Source organism: Phalaenopsis equestris, unplaced genomic scaffold (assembly GCF_001263595.1).
Source record: "Phalaenopsis equestris unplaced genomic scaffold, ASM126359v1 Scaffold000022, whole genome shotgun sequence".
NCBI lineage: Eukaryota > Viridiplantae > Streptophyta > Magnoliopsida > Asparagales > Orchidaceae > Phalaenopsis > Phalaenopsis equestris.
Genome location: NW_018164464.1, coordinates 762,704 through 778,286, shown reverse-complemented (window position 1 = coordinate 778,286; position 15,583 = coordinate 762,704). Strand labels below are relative to the sequence as shown.

General features: G+C 34.6%; 2 protein-coding genes across 3 annotated transcripts in view; both read right to left on the bottom strand.

Moving 5' to 3' along the window:
* The window catches only part of LOC110018429, a 53,432-nt gene extending 43,108 nt beyond the window's left edge, over nucleotides 1–10,324 (bottom strand). The window contains exons 1-9 of one of the 2 annotated variants that reach the window (XM_020715740.1): nucleotides 10,057–10,324; nucleotides 7,970–8,021; nucleotides 7,425–7,536; nucleotides 6,932–7,081; nucleotides 5,499–5,603; nucleotides 4,538–4,621; nucleotides 4,337–4,452; nucleotides 3,843–3,944; nucleotides 3,628–3,741 (exon numbers count right to left, since the gene is read on the bottom strand). In XM_020715740.1, coding sequence (XP_020571399.1) covers nucleotides 3,628–3,741; nucleotides 3,843–3,944; nucleotides 4,337–4,452; nucleotides 4,538–4,621; nucleotides 5,499–5,603; nucleotides 6,932–7,081; nucleotides 7,425–7,536; nucleotides 7,970–7,992 — 806 coding nt within the window. In that variant the 5' untranslated portion in view covers nucleotides 7,993–8,021; nucleotides 10,057–10,324. The other variant, XM_020715741.1, reaches the window with a different exon arrangement.
* Nucleotides 10,325–11,668: 1,344 nt separating this feature from the next.
* LOC110018486 (TNF receptor-associated factor 6-like) lies at nucleotides 11,669–12,459 on the bottom strand. The gene has a single exon (XM_020715820.1). It carries the CDS (start codon nucleotides 12,141–12,143, stop codon nucleotides 11,772–11,774), a length of 372 nt encoding a protein of 123 aa, XP_020571479.1. The 5' UTR covers nucleotides 12,144–12,459; the 3' UTR covers nucleotides 11,669–11,771.
* Nucleotides 12,460–15,583: the final 3,124 nt, after the last annotated feature.

Sequence of the window (15,583 nt, the reverse complement as noted above, 5' to 3'; positions counted from 1 at the left end):
GCCCCCAGACCTAGCGTGAGTTGAGCCCATAGGGTGGGTTGGGGACTCACGCCCTAGCCAATTCTTTAAATATATATATATATATATATGTGGTCTATTGGTGGAGCAGCCTCTATGAAGGTCGTAAGTACCCCTCAGGTCCCAGGTTTGAATCCCCTGGTGGCGCAGTGTCGCCTTAAGCCATGTGATAATTGAATTATTTGCACACTGGGTCGCCCCCAGACCTAGCGGGAGTTGAGCCCATAGGGTGGGTTGGGGACTCACGCCCTAGCCAATTCTTTAAATATATATATATATATATATGTTGAAATTAAGAATAGTGCGGAATAAATCGTAATTTCCATTCATATTAGAGGGAGTATAAATTGCTCTTAAATTAATCTAGAATAGAAAAGATATATCACCTAATATCTCCAATTAAATCAATTCATATTAATTATTTAGAGATAAAAGAAATAACATAAAATAGGAAAACCTAATAAGAAAGAAAATAATTCATAATCCAAGCAAATAAATATAAAATAAAAAATGAAATAACTCCAAATCTAAGGAAATAATTTATTCTTTATAACTTCTCACATAATAAATTATTTACTAATATAACTTCTAACACTCCCTCCAAATTGAAATATGATTGAAAATCATATTCAACTTTGATTTGAAACCAACAAACAATAGTGAGGGAGATCCCATGAAGTTGAACTTGAAGTCATCATCCAGTACTGCGGTTGTCTTTGACTGTGATTCCTACAGTATCTATAGACAGACGGAAAGCTCATATAGGTAATACTGCAAGGAAGTTTGCAAGGAAGTAGATAATTGTGATTGTTTTTTACTGTAGTTTCTGCAGTGTTTGTAGGTAGACAAGAGACTCCTACAGATAATATTACAGAGGAGTTTGAAGAGAATTAGACAATTGTGATTGTTTTTTACTGCATTTCCTGCAGTGCCTATAGGTAGACATAAACTCTTATAGGTAGTGATGGAGGGGAGTTTGCAGGGAAGTAGATAACCTGCAGGAAAAACTGACTTAGTTGATTGTGATTGTCTTTTATTGTAGTTCTTGCAGTGTGTAGAAACTGTAGGAACTTGAATTCATCATTCAGTACTGCGGTTGTTTTTTACTGTAATTCCTACAGTATTTGTAGGCAGGCGGAAGACTCATACAGGTAATACTGTAGGGGAGTATGCAGGGAAGTAAATAATTGTGATTGTCTTTGACTGTAGTTTCTGTAGCGTTTGTAGATTGACGTAAGACTCCTACAGGTAATATTGTAGGGGAGTTTGAAGAGAAGTACACAAATGTGATTGTTTTTTACTGCAATTTCTGCAGTGCCTATAGGTAGACATAGACTCTTATAAGTAGTGATGCAGGGGAGTTTGCAGGGAAGTGGACAACCTGCGGGAAAAAATGACTTCTAGTTGACTGTGGTTGTCTTTTACTGCAGTTCCTGTAGTGTCTGTAGGTATACAGAAGGCTCCTACAGGTAACGCGACAGGGGAATTTGCAGAGTAGAAAACCAACATGAAAAGTTGCAGGGCATGGCCTGTAGAAAACAAAAAGAAAAAACTCCAAAGGTAGGCCTTGCTGCAGGAAAAGCTCCAAAGGAGAGCTTCATATAGAAAAAAACTCTAGAGAACCTACTGTAGGAAAATTATGGAGGAGATACATCCTGGATAGCAGCAGCAAGAGATTGAAGTCGGCGTTTCAGCAAATTTATGAACCTTATTTTTAACATCCTCCCTGGCATTGAATAGGCTAAGTATCTGCTCAGGAGCACCTTTGCTGACACGGTGTCAGTGACCTTTTTAGGATCCGCAAACATCCCAACCATGGCAGTCATCATTTTCGTAATTCTACCTTGTTGTGATAACCGATGAGAACCAAAAGCCACAATGCTGACAAGGCAGTAGGCACGGTGATTGGGATGCTTCCAATTAGAAGGAAAAGCATGTTGTCAATCCCATCTCTCTACTTGTGATGTTGGATAGGATGCATGACTATAATCTCTACAAGCATGCCAATGACGATGGAGCAGATGCAGAAATTCCCAATGGCGGTGAGAACCTGCTGGAAATGGCCAACTTGGTTGGTGTTGTCAACAAAGGGGGCAGCCTCGCCAAAGAATGTATGGAGGCTAGAGAAAATGACAACTGCCTCAAGCTCCTCTGTTTGCGGGTAGAACCAAAGAAGACCTCATCGTCGAGGTTTTTAGCTAAATAAAGAGATTTGTCAGTGAGAGCATACTAGTCAATCTTGAGGGGATCGCCCTCGAGAAGCCTAGGATCAACTGGGATGCAGAGCAGTTGTAAGAGAGGATTGTTGTTGTAAGGTTGCGAGAAATCATGGAAGTCGGACTGTTGGAAATCAAGAAGCCAGACTATTAAAAATCAGGACAATTACAGGAAATTAGCGAAGCCAAATTGCTAGAAACTAAGAAGCCGGACTGCTGCAGGGAACGGGTGCAAAAAAACAGCGGGAAGGACCTCCAGGAAAAACTGCACCTTCAGCGGTAGGGACCTGCATAAAAGTAGTGAAGCTGAACTGCTGTGAACTGCTGGAAACCAGGAAGACGGACTGGTGCGGGAAACAGGTGTCAAAGCCAACAAGGACCTACAGAGTATGATGCCCTCTAGAAGAAAAACTATGTGGATGTGCAATATAACACCCTCTGATCTTGACCATAGCAATGGTTGATCTAATAAACGAAGAATCACTATCGAAACAGTCCACATCGACAAGGTTGAAGTACTCCCTCTGCAGATATTTCTCTAGGAGAAGCCTATTGGTATCATAATGAGTAACCACCTTCTTTCCCCTCTTGCAAAAACCCTATGAACCAAGGATGAGAGGTTGGATGTGATGAGGTCTAAACGAAGTTAGCCTCGCTTTGCACGAGGTAGTGTAGGGAGCGCACGCTGCAACCACACGTGGCATTGATGATACATAGGCCCCGACCCATGGAGCAGTGTTGGAGACCAGCGACAAGGACGCTACGATCGCGGTCGATGATGTTGTCATAGCGGAAGGAGGAGTCGGTTTGACCAATGGCTTTCACTGGCAGCATGACTTCGCGATTCTGGGGTTGACAATATGTCAGAGGTTTTGGAAGCCGACTCTGGAAGACGAGAACAATAAAAACAACAGTGTAGAGGAGGAAGAGAGCCTCCTAAAGTAGAAATACATAAGAGAGCAAGACAAATGCCCCTCCCTTCCTGCACAGAGAATGGCAGGAAAGGAGTCTGGTGGTTCTGGAAGAGAACCGATGGCTAGGATACAAAATTAGGCTCTAATACCATGATGAAATTCAAAAAATTGTAAAACAAAACAGAATTTTTATTGATATGAGACTGGGTATAAATAACCCTTACATGAATCCTAGAACATGAAAGATAGTATAAATGAAATAATATGAAATGAAAGATATATCACTTAATATCTCCAATTAATTGGTTCATATTAATTATTTGGAGAGGATAAAAAAATAAAATATGAAAGCCTAAAACAGAAAATGAAATAACTCCTAATTCAGGGAAATAAATATAAAATAGAAAATGAAATAACTCCTCATAACTTCTTACAAAAATAAATTATTTGTATATGTTTGGGGTTTATATATAACCTACTTATGAACTTCACTGCTACCTCTCCTTTTGGTCATCTGCCATTTTAACCCTCTATTGGGCTCCAGAGCTGGTTGTGATATCTCTAAGCCATATTTTTTCACCAGATGAAGATATCTAGCATAAGAAAGAACATAAAAGAAAATATAATTAGTCCTGGGAACAAAGAGACTAATCATGCAGAAAAGCATTTAATTATAAAAATAGTTAATGCTTACTTCTCTGCATCAAAGTTTTTAAGTCCGAGATCTTCATCCCATACAAATATATAATCATAGGTTGCCACAACATCTGGATGTAGAAAGCGTTTCGCATACCACCTCAAGTATAAGAAGATGGAATGCAATGTTAAGAATCATGACATTGATGTACAAAAATTTTAAAAAAGTGTTTTTTTATATATGACATTAAAATTTGACGAGTAAACTGTTAAAATAGTCCCTTGATTATTTATATGGAGTCATTTTAATCCCAAAGCCTACAAAAGTGCCAAATTAGTTCTTAGACTATTTAAATTGGGGTTGAAATAGTCCTCCGCTTATAGTAAAAGTCCAAGGACTAAATTAACATTATTACAGACTCTGAGACGAATGACCCTGCAAAGAATCAATAGATTATCTTGACACTCTTCGTAAAGTCAGCATATAGAACAAACCTTCCAATAGAAACACTAATTTCATAATAGATAGTGCAAAACTATCAACTCAATTACCATTTCGCTTGCTTCCTCACACTGACATGAATTGCACGCTGGGACCACTCAAATTGCTCCCACTCGCTAGCGCGACCATCATAGTGAAAGAGCATGATTGTAAAATCTTTGGAGAACTACGCAAAATGTAGAAAAAAAACTGATATTTCAAAATGTTTGAAGATAAAGACAAATATATATATATATGATGCGTAAACAGACCTTTTTCATTGCTGCTTCAATATTTTTCGACTGATCAAAACCAACAGCAAATGCCACCAAGTATCTTGGCCGTGTTGGGAGGTCCTAACAAGTAGCATTAGTATGAGAGTTTCTAACTACAAGAACAATAATAAGGTTTTACTCGCCATGAAACGTGCAATTTGGAGCCAGGGTGGGTTTTGAACTTGAAAACAAAAATGAGATTTTTTTTTTTTTTAATGGTGTTTACATTAATGTCAAAAATGGCATTTGGGTAAGATTTGGATGAATGAAAATTACAAAATGCTTTCCTCAAAAAACAAATGAACATAGAAATTTCATAATTCACACCTTAAATAGTTGGGATGATGCCAAGGATTATGATGATGATGACAATGATGCTGATTATGATTATTATCATATTGTCTCAAAGGAATTACTTTTGAGTTTAACATTCTCCTCGTTTATAAATTATTACTTGAAATATTTAATTTACAAATACTATTTTCCATTTAATGGTTCGTAGATAGTGCACGTTTTATCATAACGGTAAACTTCCTAATACAGGATAAATCAAAACAACCGCTTCCTTGAATACAATTCTGAACAGCACATATTACAAAGACAAGTAGACTTAATTGAAACAAGATAGGAAGATTTACATACATAGCACTTAATTTTTATGTATTTACATATCTAACACCTAACCTTCAAATTTTACATATATGTCACTTTACCTATGCATGAAATGGTGTATTTCACTTTTTAAGAGTTAAAATGCTTGTATTTTTTATTGGTAATGAAAGATTCGGATGGTATAAGTGTAAAGAGTGAAGTTTAAGCCTTAGATATATAAATACATAAGAAATTGGTGGTATGCATGTAAATGCCCCAACAAAAGATGGGTAAGCACTTAACAAATGCAAACAGGAAAAGATGATGCTAAAATTTAAAACAAGAGAGGTTTTCCAAACGAAGATACCTCGGCAGGGTCTCCCCATAACCGACGGAGATAGAAATCCGACTCAGAAACAACAATGCCAGGAGCTAGTGACTCTGCGCCTGGAGGATTTGACTCCACGTATATCTAAAAAGAAAAAGTCAAAACAGCACTTTATCAAACATTTAAGATCTCAGCAACAATGAAGAGAAAACTAATTAAGATTCATATATATTTACAAGGATTACACCTCGAGGGATGGTTGGCTCTTAAGCATGAACTTGTAATTTTTACTTTGAAATAACTCGTGCATTTTATGGGGCATTTACATGCATACCGCCCGATTCCTATGTATTTACATATCTAACATCTAAATAAAGCCTGGCCCAACATAAATAAAAATTGGTGAACAACATCTAATCTACCACAACAAAAGGAATAAATATATGCGTTTGATTTCATTTGTGACCGGCAAGGGGAAGAGCTACAAAATAAGTCCATTGAAAATCCAAGAAAATCTTAACTAAACATGAAGTGGTTAAGAAGATCCTACAGCGGCGCTGAGCTTGAACGTGAAGATTTCTAAGCATAACTATAAAACATACATCTACGAAATGAACATTAGAAGAGAACTGCAACATATCAATTTAAATCTCACTCAAATCAGTACATATTGAGAAGAAAATGACAAAAACATGGGGGGTCATTTACATACATACCCACCCAAGTCCTGTGTAGTTACAAATCTAACAACTAAAGTTTATTTTTTACATTTATAATACCCAACCATTCATATCACAACAAAAAGACCACTATTTTAACTTTATTAAAGCGAAATACATCTTTTCATGCATGGATAAGATGGCATGCATGTAAAAATTGAAGTTCTTGAAGTTCAGGTGTTAGTGTTAGATGTGTACATGTGTAAGAATTGAGTGGTATGTATGAAAATTTTCCCAAAAACAAGCGTTAGCTTCATTGTAAGAATACTTACAAAGCAAATCCCAGGTAAAACATAAATACAAGCTAGAGTTCCAAATAAATATGACACAAATGTGATAAAATATGCTAACAACAACGGATAATCATGAAGACAAAAAAAGAAATTGAAGAAAAAGAATCAGACAATTCCTTGTCTCCAACATAGTAAAAGTAATAAATAAACAATGCCCCTTTCATATATTACAGAAAGGGCAATTTACATAAATATCATACATTTCTTATATAGTTACATATCTAACGCCTAAACTTTCATATGTACATATATACCACTCAAATCTTTAACATCATACAAAATACCACTATTACTAGGTTTTTAAAAGTGAGATACACCTTTTCATGCAAGATTTTATTACACCAAAGTGTTATAAATGTAAATATCAAGCTTTGGGTATTATATTAGATATGTAAATTCATAAGAATTATGTGGTATGTAAAATTACCTTACAAAAGAAGAACATGTAAAGAGGATGTACCTGTAAACTGTCATTCAAACCATGTCTTTCAACAGGCCGCTTCGCATTCAAACTAGCTCGTGGTTTCGAAGAAATAGTATTCGCTGAAAAACTATTGCTATCGATGAGTGCCGTGCTAACAGCGGACGAAAGACCTGACGCCAAACTATGCTGCCAAGTACAAACCTTGTTTCAGAATTTACAATCTACAATAAAATTCATTTTTCAAACTGATAGAAATGAGAAAGGATGGAAAAAAGGGGAATTTACATAGGTATCACACAATTCTTACATATTTACATGACTCACAACTAAACTTTCATATTTACATACAGGTGCTTTAAACATATGCATGAAATGTGTATTTGACTTTTAAAAAGTGGGAATAGTGCTATTTTTTATTTGATGTTAAAGATTTGTGTTACGCGTGTAAATATGAATATTTAGGAGTTAGATATGTAAATACATAAGAATTGTGTGCTATGTATGTAAATAACCTAAACATAAAGCATACCTTAGAGATGGAAAAGCACTCAATTGAGATCCCAAGGAAGAATCCAAGGGCGAGACCCAGAAGAGTTGTCACTATTAGTCTAAAACAATCACTTGATCTTCTACCTATTCCACTGCATTCATCATAAATGGATAAAAAAGAAAAATTTACATACATGCCACACAATTCTTATGTATTTCTAACACTTAAACTTTGATAATTACATTTATAACACTTTGGTGTTAAAACTCATACATTAAAATGTGTATTTCACTTTTAGAAAATTAGAGATAATGATGTTTTTTAGTAAATTGGTAATAATGATATTTTTTATGTAATGCCGAAGATATGAGCGGCATGCATGTAAAGTGAAAGTTTAGATATTAGATTTGTAAATATATATGAATTTTGAAGTATGTAAGTAAATGCCTCATAAAAAAATTTTAAATTTCAAGCCTTGGTGTGATTTTTTGGCAACTGATGGCGGAAACATAACAGACATTGAAATAGCTAAAAAGGCAAAAGCTTGAAATTAAAGATAGTAAAAGAGGGAGAAAAGTACGAACTTTCGATGATTGTTCCCTGTCATACTATGGTATCTTAGTGCAATCCCAAAACCTGCATTAGTCATACAATAGAACATCTTTAGCCTCAAATTCAATCAAGCAGCAATTAGAGCAACAAGAACTCCTTCCCAACTAAATAAATAGTTTTCTTCCTAGTAATAAATGCTCATTAAAACATTATCACAAAAACAAATAAAAGCAAGAAAGTAAACATTTGAGGCTGGAGCTAACCTAAATTTGAGCTCCATTGAAAATGCTTATATATTGGTTTCCATTCCACATAAAGTGGGAAAGTTTGTTTGGCTGTGATACTTTTATAGAAGCACTTTTGATGAACATACGTTTTTCTTTCAATGCCCGCTATTGTTTCCAAATAATTTTATAACAATGCTTTCCGAAAAACAAATTTCGAACAAAATTTCATAAAAATGAAAGCTCCGCCAAACGGAGCCTATTGTCAACTGAAAGTTTGAGGGGACTTTAACTCCCATTAATAAATATCATTTCAGCACTGTTAATAATTAAATTCAAGATTTGTTAAATTCCACACTATATTAATAAATTTAAGAATTCCTCCCCTCTCATGAACCTTAAATCTTGAAACAAATGGATAGAGAGATTGTCAGGATTTAAAAAATTTAACAGTTATCAAGTCAAACAATTTGAAGGTTTTAATCTTCTGAATATCAATTAAACCTGAATTTATAAAATTTAGTAAATCCTATTTGTTACCAAACAGCCCCTGAAGAAGATGTGGCCCCGTGTTTTTTTCCCATCTTATTTACAAGAAGAGGAAACATATGTATTTGCAGAGGCGGAATCAGCCACTTTTTTTAGGGGGCAAACTGCCCCTCGCGACCCGATTTGGTGGGGACTAGGGTAACAAAGAGCAAAGTGATATTTCAGGATGGGCAAAATTGATATTTAAGAAGGGTCAAAAGACCAAATTGTCCTCTCATATAAATAAAAATCTGAATTTGAGATGAGGTAATTGCCCCTCTTACCCTGCCTGTGTTTGCAAAGTTGCAATAAGAAATCATACTATCCAAAAGCACCCTCATGCCATTGCAGCTACTCGCAATAAGCACCAGATAAAAATAAATAAATAAATAAATAGTACAATTATAAATCAACTATGTGCTTGGTTGTTTAGCGCACCAAATTTATTTTGATTCTTAAACTATCTTTCCATTTTTTTTGAAATATTTACATACATACCACTTAATTCCTATGTATTTACATATCTAAAGCATAAACTTCTATTTTTACATATCATACCCATGCATGAAAAGGTTTATTTCACTTTTTAAAAGTTAAAATAGCAGTTTTTTTTTTGTCATATGAAGGGGTTGTTTGGTTGTAAGTAGGATTTAGCATTACTTGGATTTAGTAAATTCGCAAATCGTAAATCCATTAAAACCATCCTCGTAAATCCAAATTTATGTTGAATCGAAGGCAAAATTCAAGACCTTAAAAGCAAGAATTCATAAATCCATGGAACTCACTCTTTTTTTAGTTTGGGTGGATTTCGTAAATTCGGTGATAAATGCTGTTAATAGGCATTACCAAACACCCCCGAAAATTTTTGACTCATATAAATGTAAAAAAGTAAAGTTTAGGCTACATATCTAAACACAAAGGAATTGGGTGGTATGTATATAAATGCCCAGTTTTCTCTTAAGATTGAATATTAAAAAAAAAATCCCTCTTTTGTTTGTATTGAAATCTCATCTGCATTTTCTTCACTAGAACTTCACAGTGATACCACGAGGAGAAAAAAAAAAGGGAACCTAAACAGTCAGTGCAAGTAGAATCAAACTAATAAACTTATATATTGAACACAAATAATCATCAAAAACTCATAAATTTTTTTTCCAAAACCGAACTTAAATCTTCTTTTTCATAAAAAAATTGAGACCAAACTTAAATCACCATAGCAATCGAGATACAATGCGAGCTAGTAGTAAGATCTGTGAATCTAAACTGAATCACTAGAAAAAAAAACAAAGAAGCCGATAACCATCATCATCGAATCGAATCAAGGTATCTTCGACACGATCGACTGAAACCAGAGAAAATTTTCTCACCAATCTGATCGGGAGAGCGACGACTGATTCTGAAATGTTCTCAAAACTTTCTCTTTGACGAATGATTCCCAGTTCCTGTCCCCTTAAGAATCGGAGAAGTGGACAAAACGGCCGGCGGGCGGCGCTTTGCCGCAGTCTCATGTAAATGCATGGGAACCGCCATTGACCCTCCAAAAAGTTTCCACTTTTGTATGATTTGAGTGGAGTTATGCAAATTGGATTTTAATGGAGAAGGCAAAGGTTGCCAATAAAATGTTTGTTATGCAAACTCCTGCCCACAAATCTCCACACACACAGATATATATATATAATTAAAAAAAATTATCTTAAATTTTTAGAAAATGCATTTTAATTTTTGTCTCTTTGCCTTATCCTCATACAAAATATGCCAAGTGCCACTTACACAATTTCTTTTTTTTTTAATGCAGATAAATCTTATTAAAAAAAAATACCAAGAGATAAAATTTAGGGAAATTTGCATATATACCACACAATTCTTGTATATTTACATATCTAACATCAAAGTTGTAACGGCTTAGTTCTATAATCTTACGCATAAAAAGATATTTTTCACTCATAAAATTAATTTTTGATGTGATGTCAAAAATTTAAATGGTATATAAATATGACTTGTTTAGGCCTTAAATATGTGAATATGTTTAAATTGTGACATGTAAGTAAATGCCCGTAAATTTTGCGAAGGACCGCAATTATCTTAAAAGTCGTCAAAATTAAGCATATTGTCACTCTAAGGATCCAACTAATTTCAAAATATTGCACAAATAAAAAGTTTTGTCAAATTCTTATTTGTGTTAATTGCTCTTTTAATATTTTTTTATAAAAATTTTGTTAAATTTGTAATGAAAAAATATTTGTTTTTCGCCCCTATAAACTCTTTTATAATTTATATATTATAATAATTCATATTATGCCGTAGAAAATAAATCGTTCGAAAAAATCTTATCCAAACTCGACCTTAATAGATGATCGAACCTGGCCTGACTTTAACGAGATTGATATGAACACAATCAACATAACTCGTTTAACACACTCATAATTTTATTTTATTTTTTTAAACAATCCTGCAGGAAATTTTATTTTAATAAAGAAAATGATACATTATTCGTGACTGACAGTTTCACGAAAAAAAGAAATCATCAATCACAAAGTACAACTCATACAAAAAAGTCTAAAAAATATTATCACATCAAATATAAGCAGTTTCTAAACAATCTCCGTGAATAAGAATAGAAAGCTCATGAGGCATTCGAACCGAGAATATGAAGTATTGTTTCTCCAATCTACGCTTAGCAGCCCAATTTGCACATTGGTTTTCTTTGCGATATGTAAATAACTAATTAATCTGCACATTTTTTTCATTTGAATAATAACTATTTGGGTTAAATATAGATTGATGGGCTAACTCCAACTCCACCCAAAAGGCGAAAATTGTTGATACCCAAAACTTAATCGGATCAGTCAAACCCAATATTTTTCAATTGGGTTTGACCCGAATTGATGTGTTGGCCAAATTTACACAAAAGCCCTTGCTATAACTACCAATTACAATTAAGTCAAAAAATTAAGAATATTATCTTAAAAAAAACTTATTCCTTTCTTATTCCAATCCAATTTTCCCATACATCAGAAACTTATCAAAAAACAAACGGCTGAGATACGATCATGAATCCATCACCACCGTCAATCATTCAAAGTCAAAATATATCCAAGACGTCCGAAATTCCTCCATTACACACGGGGCATCTTCTACCTCCGGTACTCAATGCCCGCGAGCACACCCTACAAAACGTGTGCCCGCAGGGAATGAACGCCGCTCCCTTCCGCCTCACCGCACACACAGAGCACAACGCCGCCTCCTCCTCCTCCTCCACCGCCGCCGCCGCCGCGGATGCCGACCTAACTCCACCGCCGGCGATATCGTCGCCGGTGGAATCATCCACCTGCAACTTATCCCCAATCGCGAGCAGCGTCATCAGAGAAACCCTCATCGGTCGCCTCCGTTCCCTCTCCGGCGGCGTTCTGCCGGCCGATGCCGATTCCTCCTCCCGAATGACGTTGAGAAGCATCGTCCGTCCGCCGGGAGTATCGGCGGCGCTACGTTGGGTCCGCCGCGGGGAATTTCTTCGAGGGATCGGTTGAGGAGAGTAATTGTAACAGGGTTATTCTGCCCCGACGGGTCGAGGCTTCATCCATCTTTGATCTGCTGCAAAGTTGAGGACCGATTTGGGCGAAATTGTTCGGGATTTGGAGGCATTTATGCGGGTTGGAGCCCGCCCGGCCGGCCAGAGAACGCTTCGTTTGTGGTAAGAAATTTACGATAATGCCCCTCAGGCTGAATAAGTTGGACTTACGGATGAGAAAATTTATTAGGCCTAAAATGTCTATTAATTCTCATGTTTTTTTGTGCTTGATTTTATTTACATTAAATCAATTATTGAATTCAAAAATGTCTATTAATCAGATCTAATTAATAGAGCATGAGAGGAGAGTAGGAAGTTGGAGGAGAAGTTGGAGGGAAAGAGGAAGAGAATATTATATACTCGAGCTACAATCTCTCAAATTAATAAGAAAAACTGTGGAGCACCCTTCTTTATAGAAGATTTAGTACAATAGTGATATTATAATTTTGCCCAAATATGGATGATGGTTTATACTGAGTTTATAGGTATTATACAAGTGACAACTCATCATCTGGTCATTTTTTTGCTCGGTCGACTATCCTGTTTGCTCGTGTTCAACCGGCTCTACTTGGTCGGATGAACTTGGTTGGCTTAGAAATCATATTTCTAGCAAGAAGTCTTTTGGTCTTCATTGGATGGTTAAATATGGTTTGTGGAATCAAACTCAATCGTTCCATCAGGTCGACTTTCCTGCATGATAAGTTTTTATATCGAGTCAGTTTTCTCATTTTTAAATATTCAAATATCTTTCTGATGAACTTTCGAGTTAGTTTTTTAGTTTTTTATCAGTTTTTCATCTTGATGAATGATGATGTTTTTTTGACACAGTTGGTCAACTCGATGAATCCTGTGATCTCCCTGTAGAGGACCATCCTTCTTCACGTTTTTTTATTATGGACCCTTGGATCTCTGTGAAATCAACTCCAACGTCTTTTTTATCTATACTAACTTAAATCATGCTGAAAGAGTGCTACCAAACACCCTAATGGGCTCGTGTTTGATAAAAGTGTCAATTCAAATCATTGAGCGCAATTCAAATTTAAGAGTCAGTTTAGGATAACTTTTTTGTTTTTTTTACGTGCATATTATCATTATAATTTTATTTGGGGAACGACTCTATATGTCATCCCAATCACAGCCTTAATCTACATTTAACTTAAGGTTTTTTTTCATTTAAATATTTTCTACTATTAAATGGGTTAGAAAATATGATGCAAACTCAACCCACCTTCAACTAAAACAACTCAAATAAAGCTCTATCTATTATTGTTAAATTATTGTTGTACATCAACAATGAAATTTCATATTTTTTAGGTTAAAAAGTGAGTGGGTCTATGTATTTACAATCAAAAAGTGGATTGTTAGCATCACTTTTTGATGTAATGTGTGTGGGATGGGTGTCCACATGAGTGCATCGGGGTCATGTTTAATGCATATACTGTTTCCCGTAGCTCGAGACATCTATTTGAGATTCTTCGGCGCGTGTTGAGGAGCACGCTGTCGGGGTCATTCTGCAGGGCTTTAATTTTCGCTTAGACGAAAATCGATCAACCCGATCAGCACTTTGTCTATCGAACGACTATAGTCCGACTAAACGATCTCATTCGCAGCATCACACGTGAACCGGAAAGGAAATTTATTCGAATAAGAGAATTATATGACGACATATAAATAGACAAATTGACGACTCTAAATATTTAAAAAATAATTGATAAAATATAGATTATTTCAACAGGACTGCACTCTACAGTTTTTTTTTTTCTTTTTGGGTTTTCCGCGTAAAAAATCTCCTGCTTACTTCTGTGTTTTGGATCATCATCTAATTCTAAGACGCTAAATTTCACGAGTATATTTCATTAACCTTCCGGCACACAATAACATTAAAAATGATATATTAACTAACTTTTTAAAATTAGGACACACATATTATAATATTTTTGTTATATATATATATATATATATTGTCTTTGTTCATTTTTAAGCATGAAATAGCATACAAAACAAAACATGAAATAACATGTGAAAATGAATTAAGAAATAATGCTAAAGAAACATAAGGTAAAATGTGGAACTTGAAACAACATATGAAAGAGCATGTATTCTTAGCCATGGGTTAGACTTGGTTAAAATTTTAAAATATTACATAAAATAAACGAGATAAAATACTTAATATTAGGGATAATTACATACAAATCATTAGAAATATTGATATTTACAATTAAGTATCTAGGTGTTTGTTTTTAACTAACAAAACAATATATTTGTGCATGCTGCCACTAAACTATTAAGAATTTTATAAAAATGAAAAATTTTGGATTGATTTGTAAATAGCAATTTTTCCTTGAAATGAGTGCAACGTAAATTCTATTTAATTTTCATATTTTATATTAAGCAAAATATTAATTAATTTAATAGCTTTAATAAGACATATTTTGATTAGTTTTTTTTTTCTTTCATAATGATGGTGATATCATTAATAAGAGGCAAGTTTATCAAGTGCTTTATACTCCAAAGATATAACCAAATCAAACACTAATTAACATTTCATATTTGTGATAACATTTATTTGATATTGTTAATATCTAAATAATATTTGAACAAATGATTTCAACTTTTGATAAAACATCAATAAATTTTCATCATTTGCCATGAATCTCAAGAAATGACACAAATCTATGGATAATTTTTTTAAAAAGAAATATTCAAATTCACATTAAAAAACATATTGAACTCGGATTCAAGCCAAGCTAACTGGCTTGAGGCGACAAACACAATGACTCTAACACCGACCCAATTCCAGTCAAATCAAGCTCAGATTGAGCCGTTAAACTACTTTTGAAAGCTTTTAGTGCACAATCAGAAACTCAAATAAATTTCAAATTTGACGAACTCATAATCAAATCAAACGACACGATAAAAAGAATCCAACGAGCCCATGATCACTCATTTTTATACACTTTTAAGGCACTCAAATGTCTGCATACGTTGTCCGATTAAGGATATCTCTTTGGGCCATCTTATGAAGTGATCCATGTTCTTTTGTTATTTGTCACGAGGTCACTCATATACTTTGTAAATGAGGACTTAAGGCCTTCATGAAATTGAATCTAAACCTTCAGTAGGAGAATGTCTAGAGCTTTGAGAAGAATAAGCTAAGGTCCTGAATAAGATGAGGGAAATATTTTTGTGGTGTTATCGGGCCGATCACCTCCATAATGTATATTCATTGGATTCCGTACGTAAATTTACGTGCGGAGTCTGATTTAATATTTTTTGGTTTCTTTGTTCCTTTAATTAAATGCAATGGCAAGAAAAGAAAAATGCAA